Source organism: Haliotis cracherodii, unplaced genomic scaffold (assembly GCF_022045235.1).
Source record: "Haliotis cracherodii isolate W230 unplaced genomic scaffold, xgHalCrac1.p SCAF_9, whole genome shotgun sequence".
NCBI lineage: Eukaryota > Metazoa > Mollusca > Gastropoda > Lepetellida > Haliotidae > Haliotis > Haliotis cracherodii.
Window position 1 is genome coordinate 57,176,068 of NW_027266343.1, and position 24,849 is coordinate 57,200,916.

At 39.5% G+C, this 24,849-nt stretch overlaps 1 protein-coding gene across 1 annotated transcript in view; it reads right to left on the minus strand.

Moving 5' to 3' along the window:
- Positions 1-2,325: 2,325 nt before the first annotated feature.
- LOC139452691 (prominin-1-like) overlaps positions 2,326-24,849 on the minus strand; it is a 123,358-nt gene continuing 100,834 nt past the window's right edge. Inside the window, exons 14-27 of the mRNA XM_071234239.1 lie at positions 23,037-23,163; positions 22,737-22,840; positions 21,811-21,895; positions 19,598-19,738; positions 17,768-17,860; positions 16,481-16,552; positions 15,983-16,036; positions 13,463-13,543; positions 12,569-12,637; positions 9,706-9,792; positions 8,718-8,827; positions 6,047-6,076; positions 5,607-5,642; positions 2,326-4,535 (exon numbers count right to left, since the gene is read on the minus strand). Coding sequence (XP_071090340.1) covers positions 3,998-4,535; positions 5,607-5,642; positions 6,047-6,076; positions 8,718-8,827; positions 9,706-9,792; positions 12,569-12,637; positions 13,463-13,543; positions 15,983-16,036; positions 16,481-16,552; positions 17,768-17,860; positions 19,598-19,738; positions 21,811-21,895; positions 22,737-22,840; positions 23,037-23,163 — 1,627 coding nt within the window. The 3' untranslated portion in view covers positions 2,326-3,997. The remainder of the gene's footprint in view (positions 4,536-5,606; positions 5,643-6,046; positions 6,077-8,717; positions 8,828-9,705; positions 9,793-12,568; positions 12,638-13,462; positions 13,544-15,982; positions 16,037-16,480; positions 16,553-17,767; positions 17,861-19,597; positions 19,739-21,810; positions 21,896-22,736; positions 22,841-23,036; positions 23,164-24,849) is intronic.

A 24,849-nucleotide genomic window follows, 5' to 3' on the forward strand; every position in this document is an offset into this window, starting at 1 on the left:
ACACATTACATTTGAATGTTTCACTCCGGGCCTATTGCATTCATAAAAAGCATTTAACCGAACGCATATGGTGGCATTCTCTTCTATATTTCGGTGTTCCCTTATTTTTTAACATCAGTATATGTCATGTCACCAGAATTATGAATAAGCTGTTACAGTCATTAAGTCCTCTGAAAACCTATTTCGATATGTAAAGTCAAATTTTGCATATTCAGAGCATCTTGTTCTGAAAAATAGAAGCAATTGGTTCCCAGGCAACTTTTCAGAAGCCAGAGTTTTGAGAATGGTTTGAATAAGTGGAATGAAGTGCTTTATGAGAGACTGGCTTGTAACATTTTGTTTTGAGGCTAGAAAACCATTTTCCTTGTTTTAAGGATGTGCCTGCCCGTATTTAGAAAAATGAAAAATGATTTTACGGAAAGTAAGCAAGAATCAATAGGGATCTCATGCATCTTCCATTCAAGAAACTCAGTGAGGCAAGGATTCTGTGTCTGACCTTAGACATTAATGAATTGCTGCTTCAGGGGTTTTCATTTATTTCACCCAACTAATATTTCTTTAGGAAATCACTTTACACTTTACAGTAAACTACATTTATGACGAACAAGCTTATAACGAATAGATATAACGAACTTTGTTTTTACTCCCGGACGTTTGGGGTATATATGCTGTATATATGCTTATAAAGAACTATGGTTAAGAACTAAAATTAGTGATCCCTTTGAGTTCATTAAAACCATAGTTTACTGTATATATTTTTCAACCACCAATTCTAGACGTTTAGAGAAATATATCTGTCACAAGGTCATGCACACAGGACCTCCTGATGCCGGGCATGCCTGGGAACCAATCATATATCATGTATATCATCATGGCCTCATGTCAAGATATATCATGATATATCATGCATTATGTACAGGACCTGAGTCTGATGGGGGTAGTGGAACAGACAAAACAGCTGACACAGCATAAGTTGTCAATTGGGAAAAAAGTGTTTATCAACCAACATAATCTATTTAGAAAACTTCCTATATTTTCTTTACAATATTATTATGATTATTATGATGATTATTATTATTATTGAATATTCACATTGCTGACCAACCGTAGTTGTCACTGAAGTATAAATGTTTGTTTATGGACAGAAAGGAAGTATTAAGTCTTTGAAAGGCATTTACAAGTGATACACTCAAGGAAGAGAACTAACGGATGTCAACTTCTTTATTAGGAGGAACACAACGTTAAGTGTTGGCTTCCATTGTCTATCCCTGGCTACCAGCTGTCCTTTACTATCATCGCTAATGGTAATAATCCATTGCTAATCACCGATCAGCGCCAATTATCTGTTGGCTTCCCTTGTTAAGTTTCCACCTTTTGTTATCTTATTACTTTTGTTGTTCTTACAGGTATATATATATATGTTCTCTGCATCCTAGCATTCATTCACCTGATGAAGGAGTAAAAATATACTCAAAACCGTTGTGTTCCTCATAATAAAGAAGTTGACATCCATAAATTCTCTTTCTTATAAAAGAGTGAGTGAGTATGGTTTTACGCCGCTTTTAACAATATTCCAGCAATATCACGGCGGGAGACACCAGAAATGGGCTTCACACATTGTACCCATGTTGGGAATCGAACCCAGGTCTTCGGCGTGATGAGCAAACGCTTTAACCACTAGGCTACCCGACCACCCCCTTATAAAAGAAGCATGTGGTTATTTTCTCACAAGAAAAGACAGTAACTACTAGAGTTGCTTTGAAATCAATTGAAAAAAACAAACACAATAATGTTCATATTCAACAATTTCAAATGAGTTTTCCTTGCACTGACTTCCTTAGTTCTAGAGTGAGACATGGGGTTTCTATGGTTATATACAGAGATGGTAGAGAGGGATGATTGAGGATTTAACAGAATTATCACAAGTTTGAGAACCTTTCCCATGTTAGTAATTGTTACAGACCCATGCTAGGATTCTCTACTCCAGCTGCATGTCGTGATGTAAATAACCACGAAGTTGCAATCACAGTATTCAATCACGACCTTCCATGGTTCAGAATATTCTATCCTTTCTACAGATGCTAGCAATATTTCTGTGATGAAGCACAAACACAGTTTTGGGGAGACAAAATCTGTTACAAACTGCTCAACATAGGCCCTACGAGCGGCGCCTTAGAACCTATCATATATCTACATAGCCTCATCTCCTGATATTGGAAGTAATCAAATATCCACAGATTAGGATTAGGATTTGTTTGTTTGTTTGTTTGTTTGTTTGTTTTGATTTGATTTGTTTTGTTTTGTTTTGTTTTGTTTTGTTTTGTTTTGTTTTGTTTTGTTTTGTTTTGTTTTGTTTTGTTTTGTTTTGCTTGTTTTGTTTGTTGTTTAACACTGCACTCAGCAATATTCCAGCTATATGACGGCGGTCTGCAAATAATAGAGTTTGGACCAGACATTCCAGTGATTGATGTCATGAGCATCGATCTATGCAATTGTGATACGATGACATGCATCAAGCAAGTCAGCAAGTCTGACCACCCACAGATAGGAAGGATGGCTAACACACATTGCGTTTTGGACATGGTTAGGGTCAGTGATGAAACATGCAGCATTTTGGGGGCACTTGCCCGCAGAAGATGGGAACTGCATTGAATACGGTAATATAACTCTACAAGCAGCCTGAAATTCAGAAATTGTTTTTTTTTTCATTTTTTCTGATTTAAATAACCAGTGCTAAAGAGACTGAAAATTTTCTCTCAGCTACAACACTCAGATCAATGAAAGGCCTACTTTAGTGTAGATTAGAAAAAGATAAAAAATTGAAGAAACACTGATACAAGACTACAGTCTAGTACATAAAGTTCAATGTATGATATGTTACAAATAAACTAAACAATAGCATGCTGATTATTATGTAAAATAATTGTCAAGCACAAGCTCTTTATAATACGCTTGTAGAAGGCTAATAAATTAAACACTGCACTACAGTGTACTCAAACTAGTTGTTCTAAATGTGAGAATATTGTTGAAAGGATTATTAAAAAGATTAACACCCTGTTGATTAATAATGTGCTGAATCAACCAAGAAGCTATATGCTGATTATGAAAATCGATGTCAAGTTATTTTGATTTAAGCATTTCTTCAGTCACTGTCATCTACGTATGGCAAGATGTCACATGACATTTGTCTATGCTAATTCTCACATGCAATGAATCAAAGAAATCACGTTCATGCTTGAAGAGGAAGGGAGGGAAAGAAAAAATCTGGGAGGACAAACTGAAATCTCTATTTGTTCATCGGACGGGTCTTGAAGCATAATGGACAGTTGTTTCTTGGATTAACATTAGATATTGTTTACAAATTTAACATAGAGTCAGACATGACAAAATAAAAAAAGAATTAGACTTGTTTTCGGGGATTATCACAAACATATTTAGCGCTTACAGACAATGGGAGTATCATCTTTTTTGCTGATTTTGGCTAATCATATCTAACTTTTATCAGATATACATTATATTTCTGATAGTTGAAATTAAGTCATAAATAATGCAGTATTCATTACTGATGGAAAGGCAGCTTATACCATACTCCAGTAGTTACTTTCATTAATCAATGTCTTTAACTTGCTGGGTATAGAACAATTGGTATCGTAATATTGTTGAGTAGGATCGATAAAAAACTAAATACCATCCGGAGTATAATACTAATCAATACTGTTACTCCCCTGCATGTGACATTGATGTGATCATATTCTAAATATCTACCTACTGAAAAAACGTGCATGACCAGGTAAGCTCCAAGCTTGTCCATTTATAATCAGCAGTAAATCTAAAGCAATAGATTAAAAACAATCGGTGTCATTTTAGTTTCCTCACTGTCTTGATTCTGTTCTGAGAAGATGACTGAAACATGCCAGGATTACGTTCAGACTTTGATATCTCGTGGTCAGGTGAGCTAAAAATCACAGATGGCACGCAACATTAATGGCTGACGGTCTTACACATCTATGTCCGTAACAAGGACCTGCGCAGATGCTGAACTTGGAGTATTTCCAGAGCTGCTCGGTCCAGAATTTACCACACTTCCTGGAACTACATTGGGTGAAAGGTCAACACCCTTTGGACGAGGATGAACCTCTGATATCACTACACTCCCTGGGCGTGATGCACCCCCAGTGTGATGGTCGCCTCCTTGGTTAACCACACCCCTACTTTTGTTTGTACTTGCACTATTTTTACTAGTCCCCGACTTGGTGTCCGTGTCAAGACTTGGCGTGGACACAGAGCCCTCTAGTGACACAGTGCTGTCTGTGCCCACGGTTCTAGGGGAGACAACTGCTGATTCTGACACGGGACTTGGGTTCTTCTCTGTCTTGGAGGTGATAATGCTACCATTAGGCATGTTCTTCATCTCCAGGTTCTCCCCATTCTTGAGCAGCAGGGCTGCAGCGTTGGATCCGTTACTGTCAACAGAGCTGCCCGGCTTGACCGTTCCATTCTTGCTTGGACGTCGCTTGATAAACACGGACTTGACCCTGCAGAAGTTTAAAGGTTACAATTGTTTCTGACAATGAACTGCTGGTGTAAACAGTTTAAACAAAATATTACCAATAGGTGTTTGTTTGTTTCTTTGTTGTAGAACATCGCACTCAACAATATTCCAGTTATATGTCAGCGGTCTGAATCCAGTGATTGACATCATGAGTTGGGATACAAAGACATGCATCAATGAAGACAGCAAGCCTGACTTTCTGTTCCTGTTAATCGCCTCTTACAACAAGTGTAGTCACCTTTAATGGCAAGCATGGGTTGCTGAAGACCTATTCTACCCCGGATCTTCACGGGTGTTTCTGACAATGAAACACTAGTGTATACAGTTTAAACCAAATATTACCTTTAAGTGTTGAATGATCGAATGGAATAATTGTGCTAAGCTAATCAATATTTTCACAATGGTCAGCACAATGGAATAATTTTCTCTCTTCAAAATCCAAACATGAGGCAATATTTTTTTTTTATTTAATTGAAATTCACAATGTTATCTTTAGACCAGTCATATCGAAGGGAAAGAGTGGTGATGACAGGTCCATATCTCACTGAATAAAAAAGAGAAGGTTCATGTGAAATTAAAAGGCGTAATTTCTGTTGGCCTCACACAATGGCAGTTCCAAATGAAAATACATCTCTTTGTAGTAAGCCAGATGACTATTCGTTTGTTTGTTTGTTGTTTAACGCCGTACTCAGCAATACTCCAGCTCTATGACAGCAGTCTGTAAATAATCAAGCCTGGACCAAACAATCCAGTGATCGACACCATGAGCATCGACCTACATAATTGTGATATGATGACATGCATCAAAAGGTCAACAAGCCTGACCACCTGATCCCGTAAGTCGCCTCTTACAGCAAGCATGGGTTGCTGAAGACCAATTCTAACCTGATCTTCACTGGGTACTATTGGTGGTTGCGTCTCTCTGTATAATGGTTCTGTGTGATCTTGTATTGTTCTCACTTGAGTGAAAATGTTGAGGCAGTATAACCTCAAACATTTCCTGTATATCAGATGGTTGCTCAGAAGGACTAAAGGAAAATGTCCAAGAACTTACTTGTAGATAGCTTTGTTGATCAGACCTTTTGGTGGCCTGAAATTACAAAAACAACCTTGATTCTCAGACAGTAAGACATATAAAGTCAACACACAAGTCACAAGTCCATAATATATCGCTCAAAAAAGGTTCAGGACCACCTGATTCTTTCATATATATTTTCCTATATATGCCATGACATATTAACATGTAATAATATGAAAGATTCACGTAACCTCCACTTTTTTTTAGTAGTATACATGGGTGTACAAAATATTTTTACATACATGTATTGTGATGTTAACAATATAAATAAATGTTAAAAAGCAACATTATATTTACCAATCAGTTATCTAGTATGTTTCCTTAATGATATCTCATTACAAAATGATTTGTCTGCAATAAGGGAGATAATTCTGTCAGACAAAGTTTGTCCCCTCTTGAATGTTAAGGATACTCACCCATTTCCAAATATGCTGTCAAATTCATCTCTGAAAAAGCAGAATAAAAACCAATTGATGATATTAATTAAAGAAATGTACACTCAACTGTAATTCCTTTAAATGTAGACCACTTTTGTACACAAAGGCCTGAAGCCTACAAGTACTGAATAAATACATTGAAAAGATCAGTTGAAAATCTAATTGAATTATCAAAAGTTAGCCATAGTTTTGCAGCAGGAGTTTGTATGAAGTATGAACTGGTTGATGCGAAACATCTTACTTACATATAAGCGACAAAAACCCTTCCCATAAAAAAAAAAATTCTGCTAAAGATAAAGTCCATTTTACGATTCTGATTGTGTCATATAGTACAGATGTTATTTGGGGGATAACACTTTCTTATCTAAGTACAGATTCTAGTACTTTTGGGGGGTTGAGTCCTGTCTCGGATTTGAACCCACTGTGTGTTTATATGTCATATAGTGTTGATACCGGGTGTTTGTGAGAGGCAACATGGTATTCTATCTATCCAGGAATAAATTACTGGGGGTGTGCAGGTACGTAGTATTCTAGGTTCCCACAAGGCTGTGTATCTGTAATGATATACAACATGCTGGCTGTAAAGAAAAGATTAGGTGCAACCTGAGAGGGGTATGATTTGTTTGTTTGCTTGTTGTTTATATCCCTGCACTCAGATATATTCTAGCTACTGTAAATCGGTAAATTAATGCATCTCCAAAAGAATGCGATCGCTGGGCCCTAGCCAAAAATGCGATTTAAAATGAATGTGACACCCCCTCCTCTCAAGCATCAGTGGATATATATCTAAAGAAAATTTCCTCTGTCAGGTTTACAGGAGAATCCTCACCTTAATCCATCGTTACATTAATCCAATCACACACCAAATAGCACCGCTTATTTCACAAAAACAATACATGCTCGCCGGCTCGGCCTCTGAATACCTGCCATTATGAAGAATGATGCACTGATGACCATACTTTTATACCATGAATACTAAGAACAATGTTTTGTTATTAAATTGATGCTATTGACTAAATACACAATAGTTTACACATTAATCAACTTCACAGAAGAAGCCTGTGTGAAATAACAAGTGCTAATTAAGCTCAAACCAAACCATTTTTGTCAATAGGTGTGTAGGTTGTTTGTGGTAGGCCAAATGGGAAAGGTCATTTCTGTTTCTGTAGGCCATATGGGACGTAGGCCAAAAGAGACGTAGGCCAAAAGAAACGTAGGCCAATAGGGGATGCACCCCTTTGAAGCATTCGCAAAGAACAAAGACACTGCATGGGTGGCACCTGTCTGGACTTGCAGGTGTGATCAGTGATGACATAATTGAGTAGAACTCTTGTCTTGACCCCAGCAGTGACAATTCACAGGATGTAATAAGTGTTTGAATGACGTTGTTTATATACTTGTTACAAGTGCTGCTCAATAAACACTGATGTGGAATACATATAGTTGTTTGTTTTCAGCGTATCATACTATGTCTAAGTTGGCACTTCTGCTAGCCAAAATGTCTTGTTGTTGATATAAATGCGATGTTTAATAATGCGAGCAAAGAACACTCGCATTTTTTGCATTTAATTCACGCTCGCGTTAATTTCAAGATTTACAGTATATGACAGCGGTCTGTGAATAATCTAGTCTGGACCAGACAATCCAGTGATTGACATCATGAGCATCCATTCATGCAATTAAGACAGATGACATGCATGAACCAAGTCAGCGAGCCTGACCACCCGATCCCGTTAGTCACCTCTTACGACAAGCACAGTCGCCTTTTACGGCAAGCATGGGTTGCTGAAGACCTTTTCTACCCTGGATCTTCACGGGTCTAAGTATGAGGAATTCCTAAAAGCTAACACTTGAATTAATCCTTTGAAATAATCCCATGATATAATCCCTTGATTTAATCCCTTGATTTAATCCCTTGATTTAATCCCTTGAAATAATCCCTTGATTTAATCCTTTAAAATAATCCCTTGATATAATCCCTTGAAATAATCCCTTGAAATAAGCCTAGTTCAACAAGGGTGGAAACTGGACTTTTATAGTCAGTTAACTGTCTTGTCTCGGGAAGATGGTACTTGCCTTATAATCAAGATCAATCTAACAACAGATGTTTCCTCAAATTACACAGAGACAATGTCACAACACACAACTTGAACACACTTACAACAGCAGCTGGACCTTCACGACTGATACAAACACCAGGAGACACCACAGCGTTAACTACTTATATGGTGTCATCGCCATCTTCATCGGGGAGATAGTACAGCACGACTGACACAAACACCAGGAGACACCACAGCGTCAACTACTTACGTGGTGTCATCGCCATCTTCATCGGGGAGATAGTACAGCACGACTGATACAAACACCACAAGACATGACAGCGTCAACTACTTACGTGGTGTCATCGCCGTCTTCATCGGGGAGATAGTACAGCACGACTGACACAAACACCAGGACACACGACAGCGTCAACTACTTATGTGGTGTCATCGCCGTCTTCATTGGGGAGATAGTACAGCACGACTGACACAAACACCATAAGACACGACAGCGTCAACTACTTACGTGGTGTCATCGCCATCTTCATTGGGCAGATAGTACATCACGACTGACACAAACACCAGAAGACACGACAGCGTCAACTACTTACGTGGTGTCATCGCCATCTTCATCGGGCAGATAGTACATCACGACTGACACAAACACCAGAAGACACATCAAGGTCACCGAGTTATTTCCCACCAGCATCCAATCAGCATTCTGTAAAAATACACATCTCTTGTACTTTATCTGTGTTGTCATATCTAGACTGTAAGCAGGGCATTATGCAATTGTAATTGTACTTCATCAATATCACAGCTGGGGACACCAATTGTTGGGTGTGCACATTTCACTCACATGGAAAATTCAAGCCTGCCATTGCTGTATATTTTTAGAAATCGCAGACATCAAACTCACTCACACAGCAACTTATCGTCGCAACGATGCATTTCTAGCAGGGCGTGGATTCATCCCACATGTGAAATCCTTACCTTGTCAGCTTGCTGACGGAGTTAACCTCTTTGGTCATGTGGACAAGGTGTCCGACCTTGGATCAAGAGGTCTGTGGTTCGAATCCCATTACTGAACATGGATATTTTATGGCCGCTACACATTGTTCACTACGATTTTGTTAAATTTCTGAAAGATTAGTTGTTCCTTTTGACGAGGGGTGAACAATGATACAGATTTCAGCACCTACCTTTGTTTTACATTGACTGAATAATGTTATGTCATCAGGAAATTTGTTTGTTTGTTTGATTATTGTTTAATCTACACTCAGCAATATTTCAGCTAGATGATGGTAGTGGGTAAATAATTGAGTCTGGACCAGACAATCCAGTGACTGACATCATGAGCATAAATCTGAGCAATCAGGAAACGATGACATGCATCAACCAAGTCAGCGAGCCTGTCCATCCGATCCCGTTAGTAACAAGAAGTATGGGTGGCTGAAGACCAATTCTAACCCAGATCTTCATAGGGCAATGATTATGTTATTCTCCAAGTTATAAACTGTTTAATAATTATTCAATTTAATTTTAATTTTGCAGACATTTTGCAAACATTTGCACTATAAGAGTAAATAAAATACTCACCTCAAAGTCTGACAACATATCGCAGAAGCCGTACACTAAAGCATCGTAGGCGTCGGCAACAGGTCGACAGTTCCCCAGTTCACGGATCTGGAATAACTTACAACATGTATTTCATGGCATACATGGCAGCAAGAGAGATAACTCTCATTGTGGCATTTTCACATATAGTTCTCAATCAGTACTATTAACTATCAACAGTGTTTGCCAAAAGCATGACAGTACTGATCACAGCCTTAATATTAAAAGTTCAAGATTTGGGACGTCCCTAGATTCAAATACTATAGGAGAAAATTTAAAGGATGCAACTATTGAAAAAGTACCCACCATTAAAGGATCCAGTTAACCTACAAAGTTATTGCTTACACAGTTCACAGTGAGTCAAGCTTAAATCTATATACTCACAGCCAAAAGCAGCGTGAATACCATACATGTTGGTTCATATATACTGAACAACAAAAGTTCCTGTGACATTGAATAAGATTTAATGCAAAGTTATGTTTTTAATATGTCAATTTACAAATCAATAGCATGTGTGTCCACCTCTGGTTGCGATGCAAGCAACACATCTTCGTCTCATGGAATGGACCAGGTGTCGCACAAAGTCCTGTGGGATATCTGTCCATATCTGCTGGAGCATGTTTCGAAGTTCCTGGAGTGTCTGTGGAACACGTGGTTGACGTTGTTGACGTCCCACATGTGCTCGATTGGTGAGAGATCAGGGGAGCAAGCTGGCCAGGGGATGACATTCATGTTGTTTTGTTGAAGAGAATCCTGAACAAGTCGAGCAATATGAGGCCGGGCTTTGTCATGTTGAAAGGTAATGCCTGGGCCATGACGACACAAAAACGGTAGAACAACAGGGCCGATGATCTCATCGTGGTAGTGCTGTCCATTGAGATTTCCCTCTCCCACTATCAAACGGATCCTCTGTCTTGCTGTAATCCCACCCCATACTATAACGCTGCCGCCCCTGAACCGATCTTCTTCCATGACACAAGGATTGACATAACGTTCACTTCGACGTCGGTACGCTCGAATCCGTCCATCGCTGTGGCTGAGGTCAAAAAGAGACTCATCAGTGAATAGAACTTGTCCCAACTGCATTGCCGTCCAGTGTAGATGCTGTCTGCACCACTGTAAACGTTCTGGATAGTGGTTTCCTGTAACGTCTGGCAGGTCTTCTGGAGACAATCTGCACATCTGAAGCGACGACGTACGGTTTGTGAAGATATTTATCGAAGGCCAGGGATGCTTCTTGCAGTCACTGTTACTGTTACGTAGGTGTGTTGTTCGAATCCAGTTGTCTTCTATTTTTGTTTACGCGTGGCCTGCCACTGAGGATGGTCTCTGACTGCATTCGTCTGTTGCCAACGTTGCCATAAACACCAAATGGTGTTTCTGTGGACGTTAAATTGTCTTGCAACATCACATCTTGCTTCAAGCATACCAATGGCTCGCAGACGCTCATTTTCGGACAGGCGTGGCATTTCGTAATGTTGAATAATTGCATAATTTTGTTGTTTTTCTGAGTGGTTGCTGTTAGCAGGATGCTAAACAATGCATATGGAATCCTATTAACGCACATGTTTTTATACCCATTCTTTGGTAATGAAATGCATGGGGCTTGCATAAAAGTCAACTTTTGCATGGAATGCATGCTTTTCTGTAGATTTTCTGTAAACTTGATTCCATACATCTACTACAATATTGAAAACCAAACTTTACCTGTTTGAAAAATACACTAAAATATTGGTGTCACAGGAACTTTTGTTGTTGAGTATATAAAGACTTACTCATATTTACATTTAGTACAAGCGACTAAATGTGTTTTTATTGCAGGTATATCATCTTATGTTTACAATTTTACCTACTTCCGTTGCATCATTGCATGTGAGTTTCCTCGCAAGTTACGTAATCATCTCATGGTGACGTCATCACTGCTTCTTCAATAACGTAACTGTCTCTACTTATCATGTTCGCACCAGCTGGAACCCAGTTTTTCCCGGGTTTTCACTCGGGAATCTAGTAACAATAATATTTGGCAACGCAATTTGCCACATAGCTGGGCCTGGCGGCGTTCGCTCCCATTTAGACCCGCAGCATTGGTCAGGTTGCTTCGTTTCCACCATCTGGGCCTTAGCATTAAGTATATATGAGCAATTAAATTTGACAACCCAAGTTGCCACATAGCTGGGCCCGCCAGCGTTCACTCCCAATTAGACCTGCAGCTGTGGTCGGATAGCAACTATTCCGCCATTTGGGCCTAAGCATTAATTTTCTATTAACAAATATGTTTGGCAACGCAAGTCGCCATATAGCTAAATTTTGCCTGGCATGGTTATGCCATTTAGGCCTGTAATAGTATTTATTCCATTTCTAAATTGGGGTAGCTGTTTAGAACCTCCACACCCTCAGCCATTTAATCCACTGCTGCGTCTTTGACATTCTTTCAACATAGCATATTAGATTTGTTCGATGCACAAACGGACATACTGGTATGTTGTGTAAACCAATGCTCATGAACCCATCACATGTAATCCATGACTCGAGATGCACCATTTATCTCGTTCAGGATTAGCGTATAAAGTTTGAAAATCTTATGCAGCATATCGTGATAAGAGTAAAGACACTCTGTGGTTACACTTGACTCATTGTTAGTTTTGTCATCTAGTGGTACGCATTGGAAACATCTCTTCTTAACGTACATACTTCTCTATATGTTCACGTTTCTTTCAGCAGTGAGTACATTACAAACAGCAATCAGGATTCAATTCACATAAAAGTTCAAAGTAAACCCAGTAAGAGTTGCATTGATACAACTCAAGGTCATGTGACTGGCATCTTATCCAATGAGAATACTGACCCAGTGTTCACTGCGGTTCTTGTAGTCGGCGTAGGTGGCCTTGAATGCCTGGCGGTACTCATCCACACCCTGTGGTGCAAATAACATGTTACTTATTGGTGAAAACAACATGTTGTTACCTGACAGTGTTGGTTGGTTAGTTGGTTTGTTGTTTAACACAGCACTCAGCAATATTCCAGCTACATGACGGCAGTCTGTAAATTATCAAGTCTGGACCAGACAATCCAGTGATTGATATCATGAGCATCGGCCCTCACAATGTGGGATCGATGACAAGCATCAACCAAGTCAGTGAGCCTGACCACCCAATCCTTCTAGTCACCTTTTGTGACAAGCATGGGTTGCTGAAGATCTATTCTACCGTTGATCTTAACGGGTCTGAAAACAACATGTTTCTTAATGGTGAAAAAAACATGTTGTTTCTTAATGGTGAAAAAAACATGTTGTATCTTAATGGTGAAAAAGACCTTGTTCTTTTTTTTAATGGTGAAAAAAACATGTTGTTTCTTAATGGTGAAAAAACCATTTTGTTTCTTAATGGTGAAAAAAACCATGTTGTTTCTTAATGGTGAAAACAACAAGTTGTTACTTAAGTCATGAGCTTCAACTAGAGGTGACTGTTATTTCGGGGGACAGCCAGCAATCTTTAAGCAGCATCACAGTGGCTTATATAAACCAAAGAACTCACAGAGCAAAAACCCACTGTGTGGACATGTGGCCAGAAAAACTAGATAAACATTATTTCACTGGTTTCGTTCTTGGGTATTGTTACGAAATACTCAGAAGCTTTCCCCATTGCTAGGACCAAGTGGAAAATGTGGCCCCCACCCGATATATTTTTACTACGTTAAATACAGAACGTAGACTAATTCCCTTGATACACAAAGCACCCACCTTTCTGACCAGCACTGAAGATCTAGTTTGTAGACTCGGGTCGAGGCTTTTCAGCTTCCTCACAGCTGACTCTGTGACATTCTGTAAACAAAAACTTCTTCTTACCAAAACTTGAAATTAACAAACCAAAACTATGGTCACATATTATGAAAGTTATCATTTTTAATATAGGATGAGGTATGATAAGGGTTCAAACAAAATTTGACAAGTTCTAAATGGTCGGAAAATGTTCATCAATTTTGTGCTTAGACTGACAACTCACATATTTTCTTAAATAAAAAGATTTCTCTCTGAAATTAATTAAATGGCAGTCCTAACTTTGAACATGTAAAAAAGATAAAGGTTATATGAACTCATTCAAAGAATTTCAGGACTTATTTTTCAGCTTTCTCCAAATTAGAAACTTGGCAGTTCTAGTTGCACATAATTTAGGATCCTTATCATATCTTGCTATTTGTATTTTTCACATTTGAATCACTGTTTTCTTGTTAACTATCTCAACCATTGAAATAATACAATAGTAGTATAATATCCTCTGTGTCGGTAAGCTACAAGAGGTAAGCGCAGATGGCATGTCACCACTGTGTTCTGACATCAGTAGCTGTGCTGCTATAACAGCAGACCACAAGATTTAAGTGCCAATGGCATGTGCTGCTATAACAGTAGACTACAAGAGATAAGCGCCAGTGGCATGTCACCACTGTGTTCTGACATCAGTAGCTGTGCTGCTATAACAGTAGACTACAAGAGATAAGCGCCAGTGGCATGTGCTGCTATAACAGTAGACTACAAGATTTAAGTGCCAATGGCATGTCTCCATTGTGTTCTGACATCAGCAGCTGTGCTGCTATAACAGTAGACTACAAGAGATAAGCGCCAATGGCATGTCACCACTGTGTTCTGACATCAGTAGCTGTGCTGCTATAACAGTAGACTACAAGAGGTAAGCGCCAGTGGCATGTCACCACTGTGTTCTGACATCAGTAGCTGTGCTGCTATAACAGTCGACTACAAGAGGTTAGTGCCAGTGGCATGTGCTGCTATAACAGTAGACTACAAGAGGTAAGCGCCAGTGGCATGTCACCACTGTGTTCTGACATCAGTAGCTGTGCTGCTATAACAGCAGACCACAAGATTTAAGTGCCAATGGCATGTGCTGCTATAACAGTAGACTACAAGAGATAAGCGCCAGTGGCATGTCACCACTGTGTTCTGACATCAGTAGCTGTGCTGCTATAACAGTAGACTACAAGAGATAAGCGCCAGTGGCATGTGCTGCTATAACAGTAGACTACAAGATTTAAGTGCCAATGGCATGTCTCCATTGTGTTCTGACATCAGCAGCTGTGCTGCTATAACAGTAGACTACAAGAGATAAGCGCCAATGGCATGTCACCACTGTGTTCTGACATCAGTAGCTGTGATGCTATAACAGTAGACCACAAGATTTAAGTGCCAATGGCATGTGCTGCTATAACAGTAGACTACAAGAGATAAGCGCCAATGGCATGTCACCACTGTGTTCTGACATCAGTAGCTGTGCTGCTATAACAGTAGACTACAAGAGGTAAGCGCCAGTGGCATGTCACCACTGTGTTCTGACATCAGTAGCTGTGCTGCTATAACAGTCGACTACAAGAGGTTAGTGCCAGTGGCATGTGCTGCTATAACAGTAGACTACAAGAGATAAGCGCCAGTGGCATGTCACCACTGTGTTCTGACATCAGTAGCTGTGCTGCTATAACAGTAGACTACAAGAGGTTAGTGCCAGTGGCATGTGCTGCTATAACAGTAGACTACAAGAGATAAGCGCCAATGGCATGTCACCACTGTGTTCTGACATCAGTAGCTGTGCTGCTATAACAGTAGACTACAAGAGGTTAGTGCCAGTGGCATGTGCTGCTATAACAGTAGACTAAAAGAGATAAGCGCCAATGGCATGTCACCACTGTGTTCTGACATCAGTAGCTGTGCTGCTATAACAGTAGACTACAAGAGGTTAGTGCCAGTGGCATGTGCTGCTATAACAGTAGACTACAAGAGGTAAGCGCCAATGGCATGTCACCACTGTCTCTCACATCAGTAGCTGTGCTGATATAACAGTAGGCTACAAGAGGGAAGTGCCAATGGCATGTCACCACTGTGTTCTGACATCAGTATCTGTTCTATTATTTGCATCCAACATGTGTGTGATGTTTAACCTACTACAGTAAATCCCATACATTTGATGGGAGATGAACATGATGTGTGTGTCTGTGTGTGTGCTATGCCATGCCACAGTTTAACATGGATACCCCACTCAGAAACAGCATATGACTTCCGACGGACAAGGTGTCAGGCAGGGTAACAACAAGTACCATTTTTAACATCTTTTGATATGGTGCATATGGGATCGAATTGCCAACCTACCACTCTCCAGGCAGATAACTACGGAGAAAATAGCATTGCATCCATTGGACACAAACACTGCAGTAACCTTGCCTTCAGAACTCAGCAGTTTTCGATAATTTCTTCCCTCACCTTGATATGCTTGACTTCTGATTGGTAGAGTTCGAATTCAGCCAAGACATTATTCTGTAAAATATACATGTACAGAGCATATTATTAAGACCTATTTTATGACTACTGAATCACCACATCAAGGTTCCATAGATAATGCTGAATCCTTTTATCTAACTTATCCAAAATAAATCAGAAAGGCAAATCTATAAAAATGATATATAATTTGTTTGTTTGTTTGTTCTTTAACGCCGCACTCAGCAATATTCCAACTATATGACGGCAGTGTGTAAATAATCGAGTCTGGACCAGACAATCCAGTGATTGATATCATGAGCATCGATCCACGCAATGTGGATCGATGACATGCATCAACCAAGTCAGCGAACCTGACCTCGATCCCGTTAGTCGCCTTCTACAGCAAGCATGGGTTGCTGAAGACCTATTCTATCCCGGATCTTTACGGGTCTATATATGATTTAGTTTACGAGCTGTCATTTAGTTGTTTGGTATCCTTACTTTGAGAACAGTGACAGTCTGGATACTGCCTGCCAGATCCTGTAGGCTGTCTGCCACGTCCTGCAGATAATCCTGAAACATACAGTCACACATTGATAGATACAATAGAATAACAGTGGTAACAGTATAGAACCAAGGAAATCTGTCATGATTCACAAAGAAGGACTAATGCCAGAACGATTCATGACTTTGTTCGAAATGTGCCTCTTTTCACCCAGCAGTGAATGGGTACCTGGTAGGATGAGATGACAATGTTGGTGTTAACCTTCAAGCACCTAACAGGCAGCTTGTGTTGTATACATCCCAGGGAGCAGAGAATGAGTCTTGTGTGCACACTGATCCCGTGACCGGGGTACAAGTAGCGCTTTGATAAATGGTTATTATCATAAATATGTGAAAGAAATAGAAAGTTAAAAACCGTTTTCACTGAAAATATGCTATTGTCTTTTTTCTTTTTGTCAAAACTGTTATTTTTAAGATATATTGTTTTTAATTTGGATTAATCAATAAATATGAAAAGAATATAAAAAAGTGTTTGTTCTGTACCTTGATTACATACAGGTATTGTTGGGAGGAGAAACGAGAACGTGAATACACAGATAGCAGTCAACCTGTAGTCTGCCTTACTGCCAAAAATCAGGATAAATAGGAGTGAGTGAATGAGTTTGGTTTAACACGTCTTTTAGCAATATTCCAGCAATATCACGGCGTGGGACACCAGAAAATGTGCTTCACACATTGTACCCGTGTCGGGAATCAAACCTGGGTCGTCGTGGTGATGAGCGATCGCTTTAACCACTAGGCTACCCCATACCTGTCAACTCTCAGACATTTATCACCTTTGTCACACACAAGGTGGAGAAATTCTTACATATCCATATAAAATGTAGATAAAAATATTTGAAACGTTTTCTCTTTTGATATATCGCGATTGCAACCAACATGGCGAGAAAAATCATTCAAAACCAGTTTTCGCCCGGGGGGGGGGGGGGAGATATCGCTACCTTGCACACACACACCCCCACCCCACCCCCCACCATGGCTTAGCCATGGACCCAGCGGGGCTTGCAGCACATGCACACTGGCTTCTCACTCATTTAGACATCCAGGAGTTATGTGGAGTTTGACATGACATATGCGCTGTAACCATGAGCAACCGTGAGCAACCTGCAGGGAATACGCATGTCAACAGATCAAGGTCATGACGTTTCTTATGTTTGTTTAGCAGTTGCTAGGAGAACAGTACAATACAACATGGACGTCTGGGACAACACAAACTAAGATAACCTGTGCAGGCAATGTAGGTCCTCCCGAGTTCAATATAGTCCTTATGTTGTTGATGTAGTCATTCACGTCAGCTTTGATCACACCTGACTTGAGCTGGAAAGTGTAAAATATTTCACAATTGTCAGTTCTACATCCTCAATTATCCAGTGTCATATCTCCATCACGTCATGAGCACCAGAGTATACTTGCACAAAGTTGAACATACACTTACGGTTGTCGTAGCACTTGCACAAAGCGATTTTATCGTAACTCTTATACTTGAACATAGACTTACTGTTGTCGTAGCAATGGCACAAAGCGATCTTATCGTAACTCTTAAACTTGAACATACACTTACGGTTGTCGTAGCACTGGCACAAAGCGATCTTATCGTAACTCTTATGCTTGAACGTAGACCTACAGTTGTCATACCACTGGCACAAAGCGATCTTATCGTAACTCTTATGCTTGAACATAGACTTACAGTTGTCATACCACTGGCACAAAGCGATCTTATCGTAACTCTTATGCTTGAACATACACTTACGGTTGTCGTAGCAATTGCACAAAGCGATCTTATCGTAACTCTTATGCTTGAACATACACTTACGGTTGTCATAGCACTGGCACAAAGCGATCTTATCATAACTCTTATGCTTGAACATAGACTTACAGTTGTCATAGCACTGGCACAAAGCGATCTTATCGTAACTCTTATGCTTGAACATAGATTTACAGTTGTCATAGCACTGGCACAAAGCGATCTTATCGTAACTCTTATGCTTGAACATGGACTTACAGTTGTCATAGCACTGGCACAAAGCGATCTTATCGTAACTCTTATGCTTGAACATAGACTTACGGTTGTCGTAGCACTTGCACAAAGCGATCTTATAGAGGGGTGGTCTCACCACATTAATTGACAATAATAAGTTGTGTGAGGTTTCTTACTACCCAAAATGAAATAGATCAAGTTTATTAACAAATCAAATATGGGTTGTGACCAGGTCCGGAACAATCCCTTGATGCTGTGTCACATGCCATGGTTCTTATTAAAACTGATTAATGATCTTTTTATTTTATAAACATTGTCAATTATGAAATATTGCAAAATAAGTTGAAATGATATTACGAGAAATATATCTGCTAAAAATATTACTGGTCAATTTCAGGCAAAATTTTATCAAAGTTTACTCTTGCTGTCATATAAACACATATACCATACTTTAAAATACAATTCCTTGTTGTCACTGTAATAATGTTCAATTTTCTACATGTTTTTACTGGTGGTTATATTAGTAAGTGTCTTATTTTCTTATGTACATATCTTAAAATCTTATCTTATCCCTCCTTATCTTATCTTATCTTATCATATATCATGCTTTTATGCAAAGAAAATCAAGTTTGGAAATTATATGATTGTACCAATTACCTTACCTTACCTTACCTTACCTTACCTTACCTTACCTTACCTTACCTTACCTTACCTTACCTTACCTTACCTTACCTTACCTTACCTTACCTTACCTTACCTTACCTTACCTTACCTTACCTTACCTTACCTTACCTTACCTTATCTTATCTTACCTTACCTTACCTTAGCATCTTATCTTATCTTACCTTACCTTACCTTACCTTACCTTACCTTACCTTACCTTACCTTACCTTACCTTACCTTACCTTACCTTACCTTACCTTACCTTACCTTACCTTACCTTACCTTACCTTACCTTACCTTACCTTACCAACATAAATATATTTCCCCTATTGCTAAGATGTCCATCAGTTGTACCTCACTGTCAAGTTTTATGTCACTGAATCATATAAGTGTTCAATAATACCCATCCTTACCATATCATAGTAGCTGATGAGGTCGAACATAGCTGCTTTGTTGAAGTTTAAAATCCAGGCCTCAAACTCCGAGGTGACCATTGAAACACCACCAAGATCTACATACATCTTGTCGAAACTACTGTCCACGGTCTGGAAGGCCTGAAGAAGACAAAGACACAAACTTTACTTTGACTTCAATGGTTTAAACAAAAATAAATCTATGGTAAAGTTGCATCTATCACCATTCAATATTAAACGGTTCTTGCATTTTCTGTGATATGTATATTGCTCAAAACGTTTGACAGATTAACTATTTTCATATGAAAAGGTGTTCTCTAGGGATGGTCATTTATTGCAGGGTGTTGTAGGTCAGAGGTGTTCTCTAGGGATGGTCATTTATTGCAGGGTGTTGTAGGTCAGAGGTGTTCTCTAGGGATGGTCATTTATTGCAGGGTGTTGTAGGTCAGAGGTGTTCTCTAGGGATGGTCATTTATTGCAGGGTGTTGTAGGTCAGAGGTGTTCTCTAGGGATGGTCATTTATTGCAGGGTGTTGTAGGTCAGAGGTGTTCTCTAGGGATGGTCATTTATTGCAGGGTGTTGTAGGTCAGAGGTGTTCTCTAGGGATGGTCATTTATTGCAGGGTGTTGTAGGTCAGAGGTGTTCTCTAGGGATGGTCATTTATTGCAGGGTGTTGTAGGTCAGAGGTGTTCTCTAGGGATGGTCATTTATTGCAGGGTGTTGTAGGTCAGAGGTGTTCTCTAGGGATGGTCATTTATTGCAGGGTGTTGTAGGTCAGAGGTGTTCTCTAGGGATGGTCATTTATTGCAGGGTGTTGTAGGTCAGAGGTGTTCTCTAGGGATGGTCATTTATTGCAGGGTGTTGGTGGTCAGAGGTGTTCTCTAGGGATGGTCAGTTATTGCAGAGTGTTGTAGGTCAGAGGTGTTCTCTAGGGATGGTCATTTATTGCAGGGTGTTGTAGGTCAGAGGTGTTCTCTAGGGATGGTTATTTATTGCAGGGAGTTGTAGGTCAGAGGTGTTGTCTAGGGATGGTCATATGCAAACATATTTTCATGGCCCTCCCTGAAAAGGTAAAATGCAAATTCATCTTTATATTTTATTATAAAAAGTCCATTTTGCCCTGACTCTCCCCAAATATCTGTAATATGTTTTATTACCCTCCCCTAGAGGCTGTCATATGTTTTAGGACCCTCCCCTAGAGGCTGTGATATTTTTAATGACCCTCCCCTAGAGACTGTCATGTTTTATGACCCTCCCCTAGAGGCTGTCATATTTTTTATGACCCACCCCAAATATCTGTAATATGTTTTAGGACCCTACCCTAGAGGCTGTCATATGTTTTAGGACCCTCCCCTAGAGACTGTCATGTTTTATGACCCTCCCCTAGAGGCTGTCATATTTTTTATGACCCACCCCAAATATCTGTAATATGTTTTATGACCCTCCCCTAGAGGCTGTGATATGTTTTATGACCCTCCCCTAGACGCTGTCATATTTTTTATGACCCTCCCCTAGAGGCTGTCATATTTTTTAAGACCCTCCCCTAGAGGCTGTCATATGTTTTATGACCCTCCCCTAATATTTGTCATATTTTTTATGACCCGACCCTCCCCTAGAGACTGTCATATGTTTTATGACCCTCCCCTAGAGTCTGTCATATGTTTTATGACCCTCCCCTAATATTTGTCATATTTTTTTTGACCCGACACTCCCCTAGAGACTGTCATATGTTTTATGACCCTCCCCTAGAGGCTGTCATATGTTTTATGACCCTCCCCTAGAGGCTGTCATAAGTTTTAAGACCCTCCCCTAGAGACTGTCATATGTTTTATGACCCTCCCCTAGAGGCTGTCATATGTTTTATGACCCTCCTCTGATTCCCCCTGAAACAAATATCCATGTGTTGGTAATTATTTCAGTGTTCTGGTATTCCTAAATACAGCTGGTATTTAATACCCCCTGCTTGGCATTAGAATTTGATAATGTGTCATTATGCCCTGATAGAGTGATTGTTGCTCACGCTATCAACCACTGGTTTGATTGGCACAGTTTTGATGAGTTACTGGTTGTCATGGTATGGCTGGAATTTTGTTGTGCAAAACGACATCCACACCCACAATCAAGGCTCTGACTACATTAGCTTGTTCTCACAGAATGACAAATCTACTATCGGTATAGCATGTACTTCATTTCTTCTCTAAGCAAAACATCACCTGTGTATAGTCCAGGTCCTGGAAGATTGTTGGCACAAGGTGATGTGAATAAAGCTGGTGTGATCCTTCGTTCTTCAGGCAAGATCTGAAAAAAGGAACACAGACCATGGCAAGATGGACAAGGCAGGGCCTGCAATTAGTCTATTTCTGTCTCAGTCAAGCTTTCATGATGTTAATCCATTCATAATGGATCTTCTCTTTAGTTACGTGCATGTGGTACCTTCACAAATAGAACCACAATATTCTGTAGCTCACCTGCACCTCACACTTTCAGAAAAAGTAGTCTTTGTCTCTGTCTGTATGGGTGGCAGATTTGTACTGAGTTTTCAAGGTGCAATCAGTGGCAGTTGAGAGACTCGGGCAAAGGTGTCTACACTTACCAGGAATTCTACATAACATATCCGAATCAGGTGATTCCAACCCCTTCACCAGGTCACTGAGCATGTAAACAATGGCATGTACTGCTTTTGAAGTGTACTGTATTGAAGTGTTGACAGTGTATGTAACATTATACCTCATAAATGTGATATTGACAGTGCATGTAGTATATTACCTCACAATTGAGGTGTTGACAGCGTTTGTAGCATATTTAGTAACCTCAAAAATGAGGTATTAACAGTGTCTGTAGCATATTACCTCCTAAATGAGGTATTGACAGTGTATGTAGCATATTACCTTATAAATGAGGTATTGACAGTGTCTGAAGCATATTACCTCATATGTGAGGTACAGAGACTTTAGGCAGGATATTAACTCACAATTGAGGTGTTGACAGTGTTTGTAGCATATTACCTCATAAATGAGGTATTGACAGTGTATGTAGCACTATCGGTATATAACAATACTCAGACTAATTTGGTGATATGTTACTGAACATGAACCACAAAATAAAATGTACCTGCACTTGTATTACATACTGAGCCTACCTGTACATATCTGCAGACTTCATTGTGATACTCCCGTTGCCCAGGATGATAGATGACAGGTAATACCCAGGATGATTCTTCACCACGTCCGGGATGTCCAGCACCTGAGTGAGTGAGTGAGTGAGTGAATGAATGTTACCTCATATTATTTCCATACAGAAAACGTAATATTCCAGTTTTGTATTCCAGATGAAGCAAATTATTCTGAAGCACATAAGTACGCATTTTGTCACACCCAAGAACATTTGTTGAAAATAAAATCTGTAAATCAGAAAATTAAATTGTCAGCTTCAGTCTCACCTCGGTCATGTATTGTAGTTTCCTTGCCGGCTCACACACGACCTTCTCCAGATTGACCCCTGCATAGAAGGTCATCATGCAGAGCGCCATGAAGATGAGAGACAGTCCAATACAGCCAAATGAAACCCTGAGAGAAAAACAAATATCTCTTATCCCTGTCATGGGCTGTAATATAAATATGAGTGAGTATGGTTTTACGCCGCTTTTAGCAATATTCCAGCAACATCACGGTGGGGGACACCAGAAATGGGCTTCAGACATTGTACCCATGTCGGGAATCGAACCAGGGTCTTGGGCGTGACGAGTGAACACTTTAACCACAAGGCTACCCGACGGCCCCTAATATAAATATGAATATAAATCGTATGACAGCGTGATATGTTTCCCCCTGAATACCACATGGTTCTGAATGTCATGGCATGACAGATTAACTACATTCATATGAAAGAATTGGGAGTTCTTAAACTGCTTTTGAGAAATGTGTATATTCCTTCCTATCCTAATGCAGAAAGGCAAGGTTGGTTGGTTGGTTTGTTGTTTAACGCCGCACTCAGCAATATTCCAGCTATATGACGGCGGTCTGTAAATAATCGAGTCTGGACCAGACAATCCAGTAATTGACATCATGAGCATCGATCCACACAATTGGGGTCTTACCCTGGAATCTTCACGGGTCAGAAAGGCAAGGAGTCATAGATGACATCCTTACCTAGTCAGCTTCTGACAGATTTAACTTCTTTGGTCATGTGGTCCAATCTCAGCTGATAAAGTCTGTGGTTCAAATCCCACCCCGCTACACTAACATATCAGAAAATGGTACTCTGTCTTCCCACTGGCATGACATGCAACATATCATACCAATATTAGATGCCACAATATTTAATCATATTTCCAAAGACTCATTTCTAAATGATGTCAAATGGTCATGCCATCATGTTTGAACCTGTACGAGTTCAGACATGTAATTACGCAGTAAGGATAAGAATTTATGGATGAACAACTTCTTTATTACAATTAGGAGCGATGTTTCGGTGTAGGTTCTAACACCGTTATCAACCAAGATACAGCAAGGTCACAATATGATAAGTATCACAATACATAGGTCATGATACGATATGTATCACAATACATAGGTCATGATACGATATGTATCACAATACATAGGTCATGATACGATATGTTTCATGATACATAGTCATTATACGATATGTATCGTTATACATAGGTCATGATACGATACATATCATGATACATAGGTCATGATACGATATGTATCACGATACATAGGTCATGATACAATATGTATCATGATACATACGATATGTTTCATGATACATAGTCATTATACGATATGTATCGTTATACATAGGTCATGATACGATACATATCATGATACATAGGTCATGATACGATATGTATCACGATACATAGGTCATGATACAATATGTATCATGATACATAGGTCATGATACGATATGTATCAAAATACATAGGTCATGATACATAGGTCATGATACGATACGTAGGTCACGATATGATACGTATCATGATACATATGTCACAAAATGATATGTATCATGATATATAGGTCATAATATGATATGTATCACGATACATAGGTCATGATATGAAACTATCATGATACATCGGTCACGATATAATACGTATCGCAATACATATGTCAGGATACGATACATATCACAATACATAGGTCATGATACGACATGTAATGCCATACGCATATTCACATCGCATGGAAACTTCTTGACTATAAACATTTCAGAGCAGGTTCAAAAGAAAAGGCAAGCTGTAG